General features: G+C 38.1%; 3 protein-coding genes across 3 annotated transcripts; all 3 read left to right on the forward strand.

Moving 5' to 3' along the window:
- Positions 1 to 783: 783 nt before the first annotated feature.
- Positions 784 to 1,104, forward strand: LOC149064535 (uncharacterized). Its single transcript, XM_089255360.1, has one exon. The coding sequence runs from the start codon at positions 784 to 786 to the stop codon at positions 1,102 to 1,104; it is 321 nt and encodes a 106-aa protein (XP_089111486.1).
- Positions 1,105 to 5,772: 4,668 nt separating this feature from the next.
- LOC149064536 (uncharacterized) lies at positions 5,773 to 6,531 on the forward strand. The gene has a single exon (XM_089255361.1). It carries the CDS (start codon positions 5,773 to 5,775, stop codon positions 6,529 to 6,531), a length of 759 nt encoding a protein of 252 aa, XP_089111487.1.
- An 8,320-nt stretch (positions 6,532 to 14,851) lies between these two features.
- Positions 14,852 to 15,694, forward strand: LOC149064537 (protein NYNRIN-like). The gene has a single exon (XM_089255362.1). The coding sequence runs from the start codon at positions 14,852 to 14,854 to the stop codon at positions 15,692 to 15,694; it is 843 nt and encodes a 280-aa protein (XP_089111488.1).
- Positions 15,695 to 16,390: the final 696 nt, after the last annotated feature.

Consider the following 16,390-nt stretch of genomic DNA (forward strand, 5'->3'; position numbering starts at 1 on the left):
CCACTAGCTAAACATTGAAGAAAACCCAGCGCTGCCTGGGTTTTCTTCAATGTGGTTTTTTGGATCACATGATATCTCCCTCTTTCTTTGAGGGACATGCAAACTGTAAAGAGAAACGATATCACTCTCTGCTGTTCATACGAAGTACGAAAGCCTGGATAACCAAGCGGAGATCGAGATGTAGTTCGGAAAGAAAATTCACATTTTAGGGTAAAAAACCCAGCCCGGGGGGGGGGGGGGAGGGAATGGGTATCTACCTGGGAAGCAAATTTGACAACCCTGGTATGAACAGCGGAGAGTGACATAATTTCTCTCTATATGTCGCCATCTAACGTCTTAAGAGCTATTAGCTGAGCTAGGAGGCTGTCCATGCGCAGTCCCGTTCAGCATCCATATATATGCTCTAAGGAATGAAAATGTCTGTTCTCTGTAGTTCAATGGTTAGAACACTCGCCCGGACAGTGAGAGATTGGTGGTTCGATTCCCCACAGAGGAATGTGAATTTTCTTTCTGAATTACATCTCAATCTCTGCTTGGTTATCCAGGCTTTCGTACTTTGCATACAAACAACTTTGTCCACGTTAACCAATATGGTGACTTCCTGCACGACTCGTGAAATAAACAAATCTAGAGTTAAAGAAACATAGAAATTAATATATATATATATATATTTCTTTCTTTAAGGGGCGCTAAGTATTTTGATTAACTGAATGGTTTGAATTAGGGGTTCGACAAGGATGCATCTTTTCACCAAACTTATTTACTCTCTATGGAGAATATATAATGAGAGCATCCGATTTAGAGGAATTAGAGGCAGGTGTTAAAATTGGAGGAAGAATGATGATCAACAACCTTAGATATGCTGATGACACAACTCTGATGGCAGAATCTGAAGAGGACCTGAAGAACATTATATCAAGAGTAAAAACAGAAAGTGAGAAGCTTGTACTCTACCTAAATACGAAAAATACAAAGATCATGACTACGGCAGATATTCACAGTTTTCAACTAGATGGCGAAAGTTTTGAGATTGTGGACAGATTTGATTTCCTAGGATCAAGAATTGTAAAAGAGGGAACTTGCACAGAAGAAATAAAAAGATGAGTAGTTCTGGGTAAAACAGCCATGAGAAAGCTTAATATAATAATGAAAGACAAAGATGTATCAATGAAAACAAAAATTAAAATTATGAATGCGTTGGTCTTTCCTGTCTTTATGTATGGATGTGAGCTGGACACTACGATATCCTGACCCACATGAATTTATGCAGTTGAATATCAAGGCAATACAAAGACTAATTTTCATGCGCGAGAAGATATAAATAAAAAGTTGAAATCAATGTGTTATTGCCTGGATATCCAATTCAAAAGTAGGTCCGGATAATTACTTCATATTTAATCTCCTGGGCTTCGTATATCTCTAAGTGAACTCAATATTTCAAAAGTCGAGAATTCAATACAATTTTTAAAATTATTGATGTGACAGAAAACCACCAAATTTCCCCATTTCTACAGTAAAATAGGCAGTTTTAACACTGATTTCTATGAGAATCACCCTTTTCCTGACCCTGAGAGTGATGCTAATGATGATTATGACGTCTATTCAAAAAGCCTCATTACTGGGAGTATTGAAAATGTGGCAAACCATTATAAAGGCATAAATTATTATACATATACTGGCAGCGTTAAAGAAGTGACAAACCATTGTAAAGGCATATACATGTTTGAAACGCATTGCTAGGGAACCACGGTAACCAAAGTAAACTTTCGGAAAGTGATTGTTGAAGCTCAGAAACCATTATTGCCAGACAGTGTTTTGCGCACTTGGGGCACTTGCCCTTACCAAATTTTAAAGTAGCCTATTGTTCATGTCGAGTCATATTTGGTATATATGCAAAATTTGGTGACGATTGATCTAAAGTTGTAGATTTGTATAGAGAACATACACACACACACACACACAGAAAATCAATTTTATATATATAGATATTATCAGACAAGTGATTTTTATGTATTGATATTAAATTTATTAATGATTTACATTTCGCACAGTTTCAATGTGATTTCTATGCTGCTTGTGGCACGAGTGGATCTAGAACTTGCAGTTGGGAGGGGTGATTTTACACAATAATAATAAATAAAGTGAGTGTCACTATGAATAGAATGACCATATGTACCTTTATTTTGTCCCGTATTTTTGGAATAGTCTTTTTCAGTTTTTTCTGTCCCAAATTTTTGGAAAAATGTACTGGTTTTTCTTATTTTTTTAGTTGTAGTTTTCCTGAATTTGTTATTTAATCAGAAACATTGATATAGGTAATTTTTCAATGGATTTATATGATAATATGGCATTCAATCAAAGTTCAGGAAGTTTCATGAATTATAGCATTTTGCTTGAGAAGGGCCGATCACCTCCTCCCACAGATCCGCGCTTGGCTGATGTATTACCATTGAAATTCAACTTTCACTTTAGCTCAGAAACTAGAGCCGATCTGAAAAAAATTAATGTCAGATTCGGAACCAGTGCCGCAAAAGCACCCTAAAATCACTGAAATATCTGAGAACAAAATCAGTGTTAAGTAGTGTAATCAATAGAACAAATATATCACAATTCGTGACATAATAAGTTTTATTAAAACTTTCTGATTGAATCGGTGTTATTATTTTATGGTTTCCACCAGTCACACCTTCGTCAAGCTACCATTTTTAGATCTTTCAATGAAGCTTTTTACAAGTAGTAGTTTCGATGAAAGGTCAAACCCCCTTCCGTGAAAATATTGCCAATCAACATGTGATTTGACTAAAACGACACTGTAAAATAATGATCATGCGGTAAACACGTATGCATTGTTTGCACTTCCCTCAAAAAATTTGACTGGATAGTGAAGGTAAACAAATTGCCACATTTTGAAAAAATGCATTGATTTGACTAAAAAAAATTTCAAACAAATCTCATTTTGCTTACACAAAGGCTGAATTTGGATTCTAATGGGATTAAAGTTTCAATTCATTTTCTAGAAGTGACAACATGCTGTTGGTGGAGAAATGTACTTCTTTCAGAGTTTGATCGTGCATATAATAATACATATGCATAGCGAGAGACTGTTGACACTTCAAATTCGTAAGATAGGGGTATGGGCAGGGTTGGTAAAAAAACCGGTTTTTTTTTGGTTTAAACTGGGTTTTTTTGTTTTAAATAGTATTGACATTAAAAACAATAAAATTTCTGAAAAATCATTCAAACTTCTAATAATTAATTAAAATAAAATGTTTATTGATATGATTAACACTATTCCCATATTTAATTAATCAATAAATATTTCTTATATTTTAACAAAAACCAACTTTTGCAATTTAATTATTTTTTGCTTAACTCAATGGATTACTTCGTGTTTGAAAATTCTTTTAATGTTATTATTAATCATATAATATAAAGATGTTTTCTACAGTTACTTTCAGTATGCTTAATTAGGAAGTTATTTTGCAAAAACTAAAATAAAAATTAGGTGACTATAATGTATTTAATGAAGCATAAATAATGCAGATTAATTAACGATGATTTACAATATACAGGGTGATTATAACTAAGGTTCTGATTTCAAAACACTGTAAAAAAAATAGTGATTGGCAGAATGACTTGAAAATTTACATGAATATTTCTGATGAAATAATTTTATTAAGTAAAGGGGGGGGGGGAACTTTAAAATACAAAATTAATGACATCATCCAACACATGGGAAATTTGCTTGCAGAATGGAAACAATTGCCAGTCATGGCAAAATAACTTAATTATAGCATTACACGATTTCATAATTCATGGAAACATCACAAAAAGTGAAGTAATTGAACAAATAACTACAACTTACTCAAAAAAAAGTTAAATATGTTGTCCACCGTGTTCCGGCTATGAGGTGAAAGCACAAAAATTCTTGTTTAACAACAGATCAGAGTATGCCCTGGTCATGATGTGGATGCGCTTGCAATTCACCTTTAATAAATCAAACGCACCCCCATGTTAATATTCCTGAGGATCTTCTAACATACTGTATAGAGGATGTGCTGAAGCTTGCAATCTGACCACTGTTCATAACAATTTGAGGTACCCCCACAGCCAGAAGTTGCAAGGGTTAAGGTCAAATGAACTGATGGGCGGCCAATTGTCGTGCAATCCTGTTATTGTCGAAATGGGTCTTCAACAGCTGGTTTGCTGGTATTGCAATGTGCATCTTGATAAAAGTTGTTCTATCCACACACCGATGCTGTGGAAGTGCCGAAATGATATGGCTGCACACAATAAATTATACTGCTGGCCAAACACAGCATCATCTACTCTTGCACATTTTGCACTACTTGCACTTTTTTCTTTCGCCAAAGGAAATTCCATTGCTTCAGGAGTATCCATGCAAATTTCCAAGTCATTCTGACCAGTACTTATTGTACAGTTTTGAATCAAAACTTTAATTACAATCACTCTGTATATAGCTGATTATTTTTCATAAATCTGTTACTACTACTATACAGTAGAACCCTGATTAACTGGGCTTAACAGTGTGTGAAAGCATAAAAAAAACAACTATTGAATATTAAGACAGAGATATACAGTAGGAGATGTGCTACGTCTTATGGGAAAGAAAATGAAAATGTGTGAGGTAATGTAACTGCTAGTACACTAGTCTTTGTCCTTTAGAGACAGCTGGTGTCTTTATTGGATTATAGGACCACCTGTCCCTAGCATGATGGTGTCACTACTGCTGCTGCTTTGTGAAGGGGGAAAAGAAACCTTGTGAGATAATACACCACTAAATTTAAATATATGATACAATCCTTATTCATGACTTTGGTAAAGATAGAGCATCAGAATGTAGCCAAAGGTTAGAAAATGTGGTAAGAATGAGAAATTTTGGCTTCTGTATATAACTTTAAATAACTAAGATACTTCATATGAAAAAAATGTATACATTCAGGCCACTTTTATGAGACTTTTGAAGAAAAAAAAACCACTTACACCATTTTATGCTATTTAAAGATATACCATCTAAATATACCCCAAGAATATAAAATGCGATAAAAATGAAAATTTTTGGCTAATAATGAACCAATATGATATTTTTCAAGGTGATATTTAGGCCACTTTTATTTGACTTTTTGAAAAAAACCGAACTGGTTTTTTTAAAAAAACCACTTGGTTAAAACCAAGGTTTAAACCAAACAACCCTGGGTATGGGGGTGGGTGATAGCACTTTTGAGGGGATATTTTGGTGACAGCTCTGCTTTGGAGTAGTCAGTCAGCCAATGAAAGATGCAGGAAGGTTGTAGTGCGTTCTTATCTGTATAGATGGCGCACCCTCCTCACGCTCCTGGTGATTGTAAAAAAAAGAAAAAAATGTCAGTTGGAATTGTACCACCGATTTGTATACACGTGTCATCCTTCTCGTTATGTTTCTTTCGTATATTAAATCGTTAAGTTTTCATTACGTTTTATGTCGTCACTACAAGCATCGGATCACTGGTGACCTATACGACGCATCTGATTCTGGACATTGAAGTTAATTTCTCCATCGTTTAAATTCATTTTCGCGCCTTGTGCTTTCCGTTCGTACGCTCTTCAAAGATGAAACTTTTCTAATCTCCTAGTCTTTTGGATATACTATTTTTTTTTTTTTTTCAAGCCAAGTCTACTCGTTTCTACCCAATATAGAGACGTTCCTGGAAATTCAAGGTGAGGAATAAACTTTCTACTCTCGATTTGCCGGTCTCCATACTTGCATTTGTCATGGCTCAACCTATTGCATCAGCTGAAGTTTCACGTGTTGCCTTTCGAGCCCCTCCGTTCTGGGAAGCAAATCCAGAGATTTGGTTTCTTCAAATTGAGTCACAATTCAAAACGGCAGGCATAACCGCCGATGAAACTAAATTTCACGCCGTTGTAGGAGCTCTTGATTGCAAAGTTTTGAACTATGTTTCTAATATCGTTCACAATCCTCCCCAACAGCACATGTACGAGACTCTCAAAACTTGCGTGCTGGAGCAGTTTCAACAATCAGAATCTTCCAAATTGCGAATGTTACTCCAGGAGCTTCAACTAGGCGACAAACGCCTGTCCCAGCTTTTGCACGAAATGCAAACGTTAGCTGAGGGTAAAATGGAAAGTGACATTTTTAGAAATCTCTGGATGCAGAGATTACCTTTACACTCCCAACAAATATTACAAGCTTCTAGTGAACCGTTAATTGGGTTAGCGAAAATAGCCGACAAAATATGTGAGGTTTCTAATGTGTCATCTAATACTTCAGCTGTGTCTCACACTTCAGAGTTTGATGATTTGAAAAACGAAATTGCTTCGCTACGGCAATCATTTGAAAGGCTTTCGCGATCTCCTAGACCATCTCGCGGTTATCGCAAACGATCTCAATCTCGTAGCCGAAATAAATTTGGCGATGCTTTGAGAAACGGAAGGCTTTGCTGGTACCATGAGCAGTTTGGAGAAAAAGCTCATAAATGTATTCCTCCATGTCAGTTTCAGGAAAACTAGTGGGCTCGTCTGTTTCGGCGACAGCTGACGAAAGCCTTCTCCATAGTCGCCTATTTGTCATCGACGTTAATACGGGTTTCCGATTTCTAATTGACACTGGTGCATCAATCAGTTGTTTTCCGAAACGCCTGACTAACTTGACAAAACCTCACAAACTCTCACTGTATGCTGCAAATGTATCCGAAATCCAAACATTTGGCAACAAAAATCTAGTTCTGAATCTTGGACTAAGGAGGGACTTTCCTTTCGTTTTCACTGTGGCAGATGTTTCACATCCCATTATTGGAGCCGACTTTTTGGAAAGATTTGGTTTGCTTATAGATGTTAAAAATTCTCGTTTGATCGATAACGAAACATCGCTATCAGTGAATGGTTTAGAATCCCAAAACGGCTCTTTTGGTTTAACGCCGATCTCTGGTGATTCTCCATACCACCGCATATTAGCCAAATTTCCTCAGCTTACCAGCTCAGTTCTAAATGCAGTTCCAAAGAAACACTCTGTCATGCACTTCATCGAAACTACGGGACCACCGGTTTTCGCAAAAGCTAGAAGATTGTCTTCTGAAAAACTTGCAGCTGTTAAAAAACAATTCAATGAACTGTTGCAACAAGGTATAATTCGGCCCTCAAAAAGCCCTTGGTCAAGTCCCATCCATCTTGTACCCAAAAAAAGCAACGAATGGAGAATTTGTGGGGACTTCCGCGGACTCAATGCAATAACCATCCCAGATAGATACCCGCTTCCAGGATTTTTCAATCAACTTGAGTGGTAAAAAGATTTTTTTCAAAAATCGATTTAATAAAAGCATATCACCAAATACCAATCAATCCTAAAGACATTCCCAAAACCGCCATAATTACGCCCATTGGGCTATACGAATATGTTTATATGTGCTTCGGCCTGAAAAATGCAGCTCAAACGTTTCAGCGTTTTATTGACGAAGCATTTCGTGACTTAGATTGTTGTTACGCATATCTTGATGATTTGTTAATCTCTTCCATTGACGAAAAATCTCATGAAGCTGACTTAAAACGTGTTTTTCAAAGACTAAATGACTATGGTATCGTGATCAATCCATCTAAATGTGTATTCGGTCAACGTCAAATTAATTTTCTGGGTTTTCTTGTTTCTCCCGATGGGATTGCACCTTTACCAGATCGAGTACAAACATTGCTCGATTATCCATTGCCATCAACAGTGACTGAATTGAAGCGTTTTTTGGCAATTGTAAATTTCTATCACAGATTCCTTAAAGATGCCGCCAGGGTGCAAGCTCCTTTTCATGAATTAGCAAAAAGCAAGATAAAAAAAGATAAAACTGAAATAGTTTGGTCTGAGGAGGCCAAATCCGCTTTTTTGTCATGCAAGCAATCAATTGCCAATGCCGCACTTCTGGCCCATCCTGTTCCGAATGCAAAATTGTTTTTGACTGCCGATGCTTCCGACACTTCATTGGGTGCAGCCCTTCAACAGCAAATAGGAAACAAAACCCAACCATTGTCATTTTTTTCACGCAAGCTCAGTTCGACTGAAAAAAAGTACAGTACATATGACAGAGAGCTCTTAGCAATATATTCAGCTGTTAAGCATTTCAAGCACATTTTGGAGGGACGCAACTTCATAATTTTCAGTGATCATCGTCCTCTCACGTATGCCTTCTGTTAGCGAATACCACCTGCTCTTTAGATGTAGGTGCGTAGCAGAAAGACACCTGCCATGTAGCGGTACTATCATTTTAGTATCATTCGATGTTGAAGTGTGAGACCGGACGCATGCAAGAAAATGCGCTCCCGATGGGTCTCTGATGTATCATATAATTTAATCATTTAATTAAATCTCTCATATTAACGATTCTGTCTCTCCATCAAGAAACGTCTCATTCGTTTAGTCTATAATTCAGAAGTGGGATAGACATAGACATAGATATATAGTGATAACGATGATGCTATGCATATCCCACGTGCGTTGATGTTTATGAACTAGAGCCCACAATCGGCAGCTTGCGAAGTTTGTCTTCTCGACGACGAAACAAAAAAAAAAAAGTATCTTCTTTTCTACTGATGATTGCCGATGACGTCCGCTGGTTGCTGTTTCCGATGTCACCCGAGGATATCCGAAGTCTACCGAGGATTGCCGAAGTATACTAATCGCTGTTGAGGTTAAAGATTCCGTGGATCTCCGATGTTACCGAAGATATCGATGTCTCCCGACTATTGCCGATGTCACCCGAGGATTCCCGAAGTAGTCTAATGGCTGTTGAGGTTAAAGATTCAACGATATTTCCGATGTCCCAGTGATTCTCCTATCCTTGCTGGTGAAAATATGATGATGACTGATGTTGTGATGATTTAGTGCGCGATATTAGTATATGCAGTGCGAGATATTAGTGCGTGTATGATGTATATTATTCTGCGACGTTTCCGATGTGTCGAGGTGTTGTGATGGTGAGAGTGCGCGAGTGTGATGTTTAAAATTTTGCGCAAACTTTGATTGATCCACAGTGAATTTATTTCACACATTATTATATGGTTCCACGTTTGACGATGCGAGGGTTATATTAGCGCGCAAGTGCGATGTACAAGATTTTGCGCGAATTTCGATTTATTTTCAGTGAATTCATTTTTTTTATTCATTTCTTTTCGCGTATATGCAGTGAAGTGATTTATTTTTTATTGTGGCTATATAAGTGGTGAGTTGAACTATTTTCGTTTCATGATCAGAGTCAATTTAATGCTATTTATATCTTCCGTATCATTATTTAGCAATAATACCATAGCATTGGTCATTTTCTTTTCTTTTATTATTATTTTTTTTTAATATTGCAAGATGTCATTCTTAGCGAAAGCGAGAAAAGGTGACTTGAAAATTCTCGCCGAGGAACTTGGGGAAACAGTTGATCCCGATTTTAAAGTTGCTGATTTGAAACTATTAATTCTAAACTCGAAGAATTATGAGGAAGAATTTGTTAGGGTCCTTGTCGATACCGTTATAGAAACTAGAATACAACGAGAGATTGATGAGCGCGAGGAAAGGAAGCGTCAAAATGACATGGAGATGAGAAAGCGTCAGGATGAAATGGAAATGAAAAGGATGGAATTGGAAAAGAAGCGGTTAGAACTGTCACTAGGTTCAATTGGTGGGGGTCTAGCGAGGGAAAATGATAGTTCATTTAAAGTAGATCTTCATAAATTGATCCCAAAATTTGATATGAAGAATGATATTAGCTTATTTATGACCTCTTTTGAGCGTCAGGCTAAGATCATGTCCATCCCGAAAGAACATTGGGTTACGCATCTCATTAGTGTATTACCATCAGAAATTGTTGCTCTCATTGCCAGAGAACCTGAGCAGGAAGCTGCTGAATATGACTATGTTAAGAAACTTCTGTTGAGACGATTCAAATTGTGTCCTGAACAATTCCGCCAGCTTTTCAATAACCACAAGAAAAATTCGGAAATTACGTGGAAGGACTTTGGTTTCGAATTGAGAAATTATTTCGAGGAATGGATAAGCGGATTGGGAATAAAAGATTTCGAGGGGCTAAAAGAACTTATCGTGACCGATCAACTAAAACGTAGTGTGAATACAGATGTTCGTAATCATTTCATTGATGAATGGTCAAAAATCACAACCGTGGTAAAGTTGACAGAAATGCTTGATGAATATGAAAGTGTGGTCATGAGCACTTGTAAAAAAGTGTATAATAATGAATATTCAAAAGGCTCTAGACCGCCAACTCAAAACTTTCGAGAAAAATGTAACAAAAACAAACCACAGAAAGAAGATAATCATTGGCGAAAGGACATTGATACTGGTAAACCTGCAGACCATAACGCGTGTTATAACTGTTACCAGAAGGGGCATTTTTCCAGAGATTGTCCTAAACCAAAAAGGGTGAAGTTCTGTACATCTTGTAAAAAAGAGGGTCATGGTACCAAAGATTGTTCAACAAAACCAAAAAATCCTCTGGTGAACACAGCTATGTTCATGCCGAAAATAAACATTCCTTCTCACAACAAAACTGTTCGTATCAATGAGGTTGAAACTGAAGCTGTTGTAGATACAGGTGCTGACATATCTATGATGAAACAAAATTTTGCTCAAAGGGTAAACGCCGACGTTCGTAATGATGTTATTTCTCCTATTAGAGGTATTGGTGGTCTTAGTAAACCTCTAGGAATTACAAAAGTGAATGTCGCCATAGATAATGTAGTAATGAGAAGTATTACATTCTATATAGTAAAAGACGATACTTTTGAGGGACCAAATGTACTGATTGGCAATAATGTTATCGATTCACCGGAATTAATCATGATACGGAAAGAAGGAAAGTCACAGTTCCTTAATATCGATGAGTTTGATAGATTGTGTAAAATTCAGGTCGAGGAAGTATGCCAAATACCAATAAAGAAAAATAGAGGTATTTTGCGTGGATTCTGGCATGATGAGAATAGCGAGCCTGATTCCAGTGTTGATGTTTCTGATGTTATGGTTGCAAAAGCAATCACAAGCAATAGGCAACCTATTATTTGTGAAGAAATTAAAGTTGGCGATGTCATAAAGGAACAAGAAAAAAATAGGCTGTGCGAATTACTTAATGATTATCGTTCATGTTTTGCGAAAGAACGTGACGAAATCGGATGCATCAATACAGCTGTGATGCACATAAATGAAATTCCAGGAAGCAAACCGGTAGCACGATCTCCGTACCGTGCTTCACATTATGAAAGAGAAATACTGCGAAAAATTACAACTGAAATGAAAGATCAAGGAATTATACGAGATAGTATATCAGAGTACAGTAGTCCAGTACTACTTGTTCCCAAAAAGACTGGTGAATACAGAATGGTGATTGATTACAGGCAGTTAAATGCTCAAACCGTGAAAGATAAATTTCCCCTTCCATGTCTTGATGATTTACTTGACCGTCTTTCAGGATTTAGCATGTTTTGCATTCTTGATGCATGTCAAGGATTCAACCAGATCCCAATGGATGATGAATCATCACGTAAAGCTGCGTTTACAACACCTGATGGGCATTTCGAGCCAACTCGTTTATTTTTTGGATTAGCAAATGGGCCTCCAGTTTTTCAGCGTGCGATGTCTGTTGCTTTGGGTGATCTATTGTGGAACACTGTAACATGTTTTGTTGATGATATATTTTTTGGCGCATGTGATTTCGATGACATGATGGTAAACTTGAAAAAGGTTCTGGAAAAACTGCAAACAGCTGGGGTGACATTGAAACTATCCAAATGTGAATTTGGTATGCCTGAAGTGGAATATCTTGGTTTCGTGGTAAGCAGAGAGGGATTGGAGCCTGGGCCAAGGAAATTAATTGCTATAGCTGAGTATCCAGTTCCCAAGACTAAAGAAGAACTACGACGATTCTTGGGTTTGACTGGTTTCTTTCGGCGCTTCATAGAACGTTATGATATCATAGCATTTCCTCTTAACCGTTTACTTAGGAACAATCAGTTATTTGAATGGAATGATGAACAACAAAATGCTTTTGCGATCTTGCGAGAAAAACTAGTGTCACAACCGGTGTTAAAGTTATTCGATCCTCGTGATAAAACAGAATTGCACACTGATGCAAGTGCGGTCGGATTAGCAGGTATGCTACTTCAACGTAACAATAGCAACAATCTAAGGCTGGTGTACTGTGTGAGTCGTAGAACTCACACTAATGAAGAAAAGTACCACTCCAGTCGTCTTGAACTCATTGCTGTTGTATGGTCAATGACGCGACTTCGACCGTTATTACTTGGCTTGAAATTTACGCTTGTTACCGACTGTTCTGCTATCATATACTTGAACACTCAACGAAATATTAAGCCTCAAATTGCGAGATGGGCTGAACAACTTAGTGAATTTGATTATGAGGTGAAACATTGTCCTGGAAAAAATATGGCGCACGTCGATGCTCTCAGTCGTTCACCTGTGGAAGAATGCGAAAATACATCGTATGACGGGATTCGTTCTAACGGTCCAAGCGAATTTAATGTAAATTCCAAGGCATTTTACATTTCCAACGAAAGAGATAGAGTTTCTCTTATTCAGTCTCAGGACAAAGAGTTGCAGAAAATTATTTCCGTTCTCAAGAAGCCAATATCTAAACGTACTCATCATGATAAATCTACTATTGATAACTATGAGTTGAATGAAGGTATACTATATCGCATCGAAGAAATTAATTGCAAGCAACGAAAGTTGTTTGTGATGCCACGAACCATGAGAAAATACCTTGCTGTGAAATATCATGACTTTTCTGGTCATTATGGTGCAGAAAAAGTAGTACAGATGATCAGAGAACATTTTTGGTTTCCAAAAATGGTGAGCTACGTCAAACAACATGTGAGACAGTGTGTGGTCTGTGCATTTACAAAAGCACCATCAGGAAAGAAACAAGGGAAATTGAACCCTATACTCCCAGGTAAAAGACCGTTTGAAATTATTCACATGGATTTCCTAGGACCATTGATATCCAGTTCTCATCGCAACAAAGAACTTTTGGTCATTATTGATAACTTCACGAAATTTGTTCGTTTACGACCGTGTCCTAATTGCTCCACGAAAAGTGTACTCAAGTACTTTGATGAATTCATCAATGATTATGGAACTCCCCATCGTGTTATAACTGATCGAGGAACCTGCTTCACGTCAAAAGCATTTGAAGATTACTGTAAATTGCATGGAATCAGACATACACTTATCTGTAGTCAAAGGCCACAAGCAAATGGTCAAGTCGAGCGTATAAACAGAGTTCTTATACCTATGATAACCTCGTCTGTTAAAACTGAGTCGCATAGGGATTGGGATCGAGTATTGCCTGAAGTGCAAAGATCGATAAATTGGGCACCCAGTAAGTCCACAGGCAAGTCCCCATTTCAACTTCTACATGGATACAAACCCGAAAGACCTGGTTACTTCCCACCGGAATTATTGCCAACGTCTTCCGAATATGAGTCACCAAACAAATTGCGTGATCAAGCTCGAGAAAATATTCTGGACTCAAAAGAGAAAATGAAAGAGATGTACGATGCTCATCACAGCGTTGCTTTTAAATATTCTATTGGTGATGTGATAGTGGTACGACGGTTACCAGAGCAGACCGGAGTAAGCACCAAAACACAAGCAAAGTACCGAGGTTCAATGGTGGTTGCTGGAATACTGCCATCAGACACATATAAGATCACTGATTTTCGTCAAAGTGGTCAAGGGCGAGGAAGACGACAAAATTATACAACAACAGCCCATGCATCTCAGATGAAACTATTCCATCTTGTTGACGATGAAGATCAAGTTATTGACTCAGAGCTCAATGACGATGATGGTGAAGTGAAACAAATCAACGATAATCATGTATCAAATGCATGTACACCGAGAGAGGAATATTGCGATCCTGACAATGATTCAAACAGAGTGAACCGTACTAAAAGGGCGAGAAAATTGCCGTCGTATTTGAAAGACTATGAACTATGAGAGAACTGTCATTATTTTCTGACTTCAATTCATATTATGTGTGTTTACTAATTTTTGTACTTTGTTATATTTTGACATTTATATTGTGTATCGTATTTTATAGTTTCCATAATTTATTTTTGCAATTAGTGTATTTGTTGATATACTCCAGAAAAATTTTGCTGTGTAAAATAATGTATCATGTGAACGAGGACGTTCTTGTAGCAGGGTGGCCGAATGTTAGCGAATACCACCTGCTCTTTAGATGTAGGTGCGTAGCAGAAAGACACCTGCCATGTAGCGGTACTATCATTTTAGTATCATTCGATGTTGAAGTGTGAGACCGGACGCATGCAAGAAAATGCGCTCCCGATGGGTCTCTGATGTATCATATAATTTAATCATTTAATTAAATCTCTCATATTAACGATTCTGTCTCTCCATCAAGAAACGTCTCATTCGTTTAGTCTATACTTCAAACAACGTAACGATAAATGTTCTCCCCGGCAACTTAGACATCTTGAATATATTAGTCAGTTTTCGACAGATTTACGATATTTGCCTGGGGATAGTAACGTCATAGCTGATGCTTTCTCAAGAATTTGTGAAATCCACACTCCTTGTACAATCGATTTTGCAGAATTGGCACGGGCGCAGGCAGATGATGATGAATTGCATACCTTGCTTCAAAGTGAAACTGGGCTTCAGCTAAAACGCTTCGATATCTCCGGTGTTAATATCTACTGCGATGTGTCTACTGACGATATACGCCCGTATGTACCTGTTTCAATGCGACGTCTAGCGTTCGACTCTGTGCATAATCTGTCCCATCCTGGGATAAAAGCCACTCTAGGTATGGTACGCAAACGATTTATTTGGAAATCGATTGCGAGAGATTGCAAAGATTGGTGTCGTACTTGCATCGCTTGCCAGAAGTCGAAGGTTATCAAACATACCAAGTCTCCTTTAGGCTCTTTCCAGGTTCCTGATTCTCGTTTTGCACACGTTCATCTGGACATTGTCGGACCCTTGCCTCCCTCTAAAGGATACACGTATCTCTTGACATGCGTTGATCGGTACACACGGTGGCCCGAAGCGGTACCAATGTCTAACCAAACCGATGAAACTACAGCTGAGACATTCTTTTCTACCTGGGTGTGTCGGTTTGGCGTTCCTGAAAAGTTGACCACAGATCAAGGTCGTCAGTTTGAGAGTGATCTATTTCGCTCTCTTGCACGGCTGTGCGGCATCGAAAAATCCTGCACCACTGCCTACAATCCAAAGTGTAACGGCCAGGTTGAGAGATTCCACCGCGATCTCAAAGCCTCTCTGATGTGTGTCCTCAAAGGTAACGAGCACTGGACAGAGGTTCTACCTACAGTCCTGTTGGGGTTACGTTCCAGCATCAAAGAAGACCTCCAAGTATCAACCGCTGAGTTGGTATACGGCACAGCCCTACGCCTTCCTGGTGAACTCTTCCGGCACTCGGATGAGCGAGACGTCCTACCTCGATATGACTTCTTGCAGAGACTGAGAGACCATTTCTCCCGTGTGAGACCAGTACCAACCTCTCATCACAATTCGTCTAAGCCCTTCGTCTCGACAGACTTGCTAACTTCTCCATCAGTATTCGTCCGACAAGACTGTACGCAAACCTTTGCCAAAGAGTGCGATTTCGTATTGACCCTTCGAAATTAGCTATATGATTCGTAATTATGTATGGTATATATATATATATTGCAATTTTTTTTTATTATTTGTATGATTATTATTCAAATTTTCTTCTATTAAATGTTTCGTCTTCGACTGGAGGGGGAGTGCTGTAGTGCGTTCTTATCTGTATAGATGGCGCACCCTCCTCACGCTCCTGGTGATTGTAAAAAAAAGAAAAAATGTCAGTTGGAGTTGTACCACCGATTTGTATACACGTGTCATCCTTCTCGTTATGTTTCTTTCGTATATTAAATCGTTAAGTTTTCATTACGTTTTATGTCGTCACTACAAGCATCGGATCAAGGTCGTAACCACGGCTCAATGCCGAGATTGCGTGCCAAGATATGCCAAACAATTTTCAAAAAGAGCCAAAATCCTCAATATGCATAAATTTGATCGAAATGAAAATCCGGTGATCCTAGTGAAATTTCCATTTCAATTTTTTGTTGTATTAGGCCGAACACATACTGGGGAGTCAAACAAAGAGAGCGATTTCAAAAGAGAAAATACATCGACATCAGCATAGATGTCCCCTAACATACTGAGGAGGCGGAGGAGAGCGAAAATGACTGCAGGCGTTCTGAAGGGTAAAGAAGAAAAGCCTTTGAGCGGGAAACGTGACATCTCACCAACTAGTAACCCTACCGGCCTGTTCATGCCAAATCAATCAGTTTGGCAATA

Source organism: Pholcus phalangioides, unplaced genomic scaffold (genome assembly GCF_987345545.1).
Source record: "Pholcus phalangioides strain wild (caught in Gottingen) unplaced genomic scaffold, Ppha-v1.0 ptg000042l_1, whole genome shotgun sequence".
Taxonomy (NCBI): Eukaryota; Metazoa; Arthropoda; class Arachnida; order Araneae; family Pholcidae; genus Pholcus; species Pholcus phalangioides.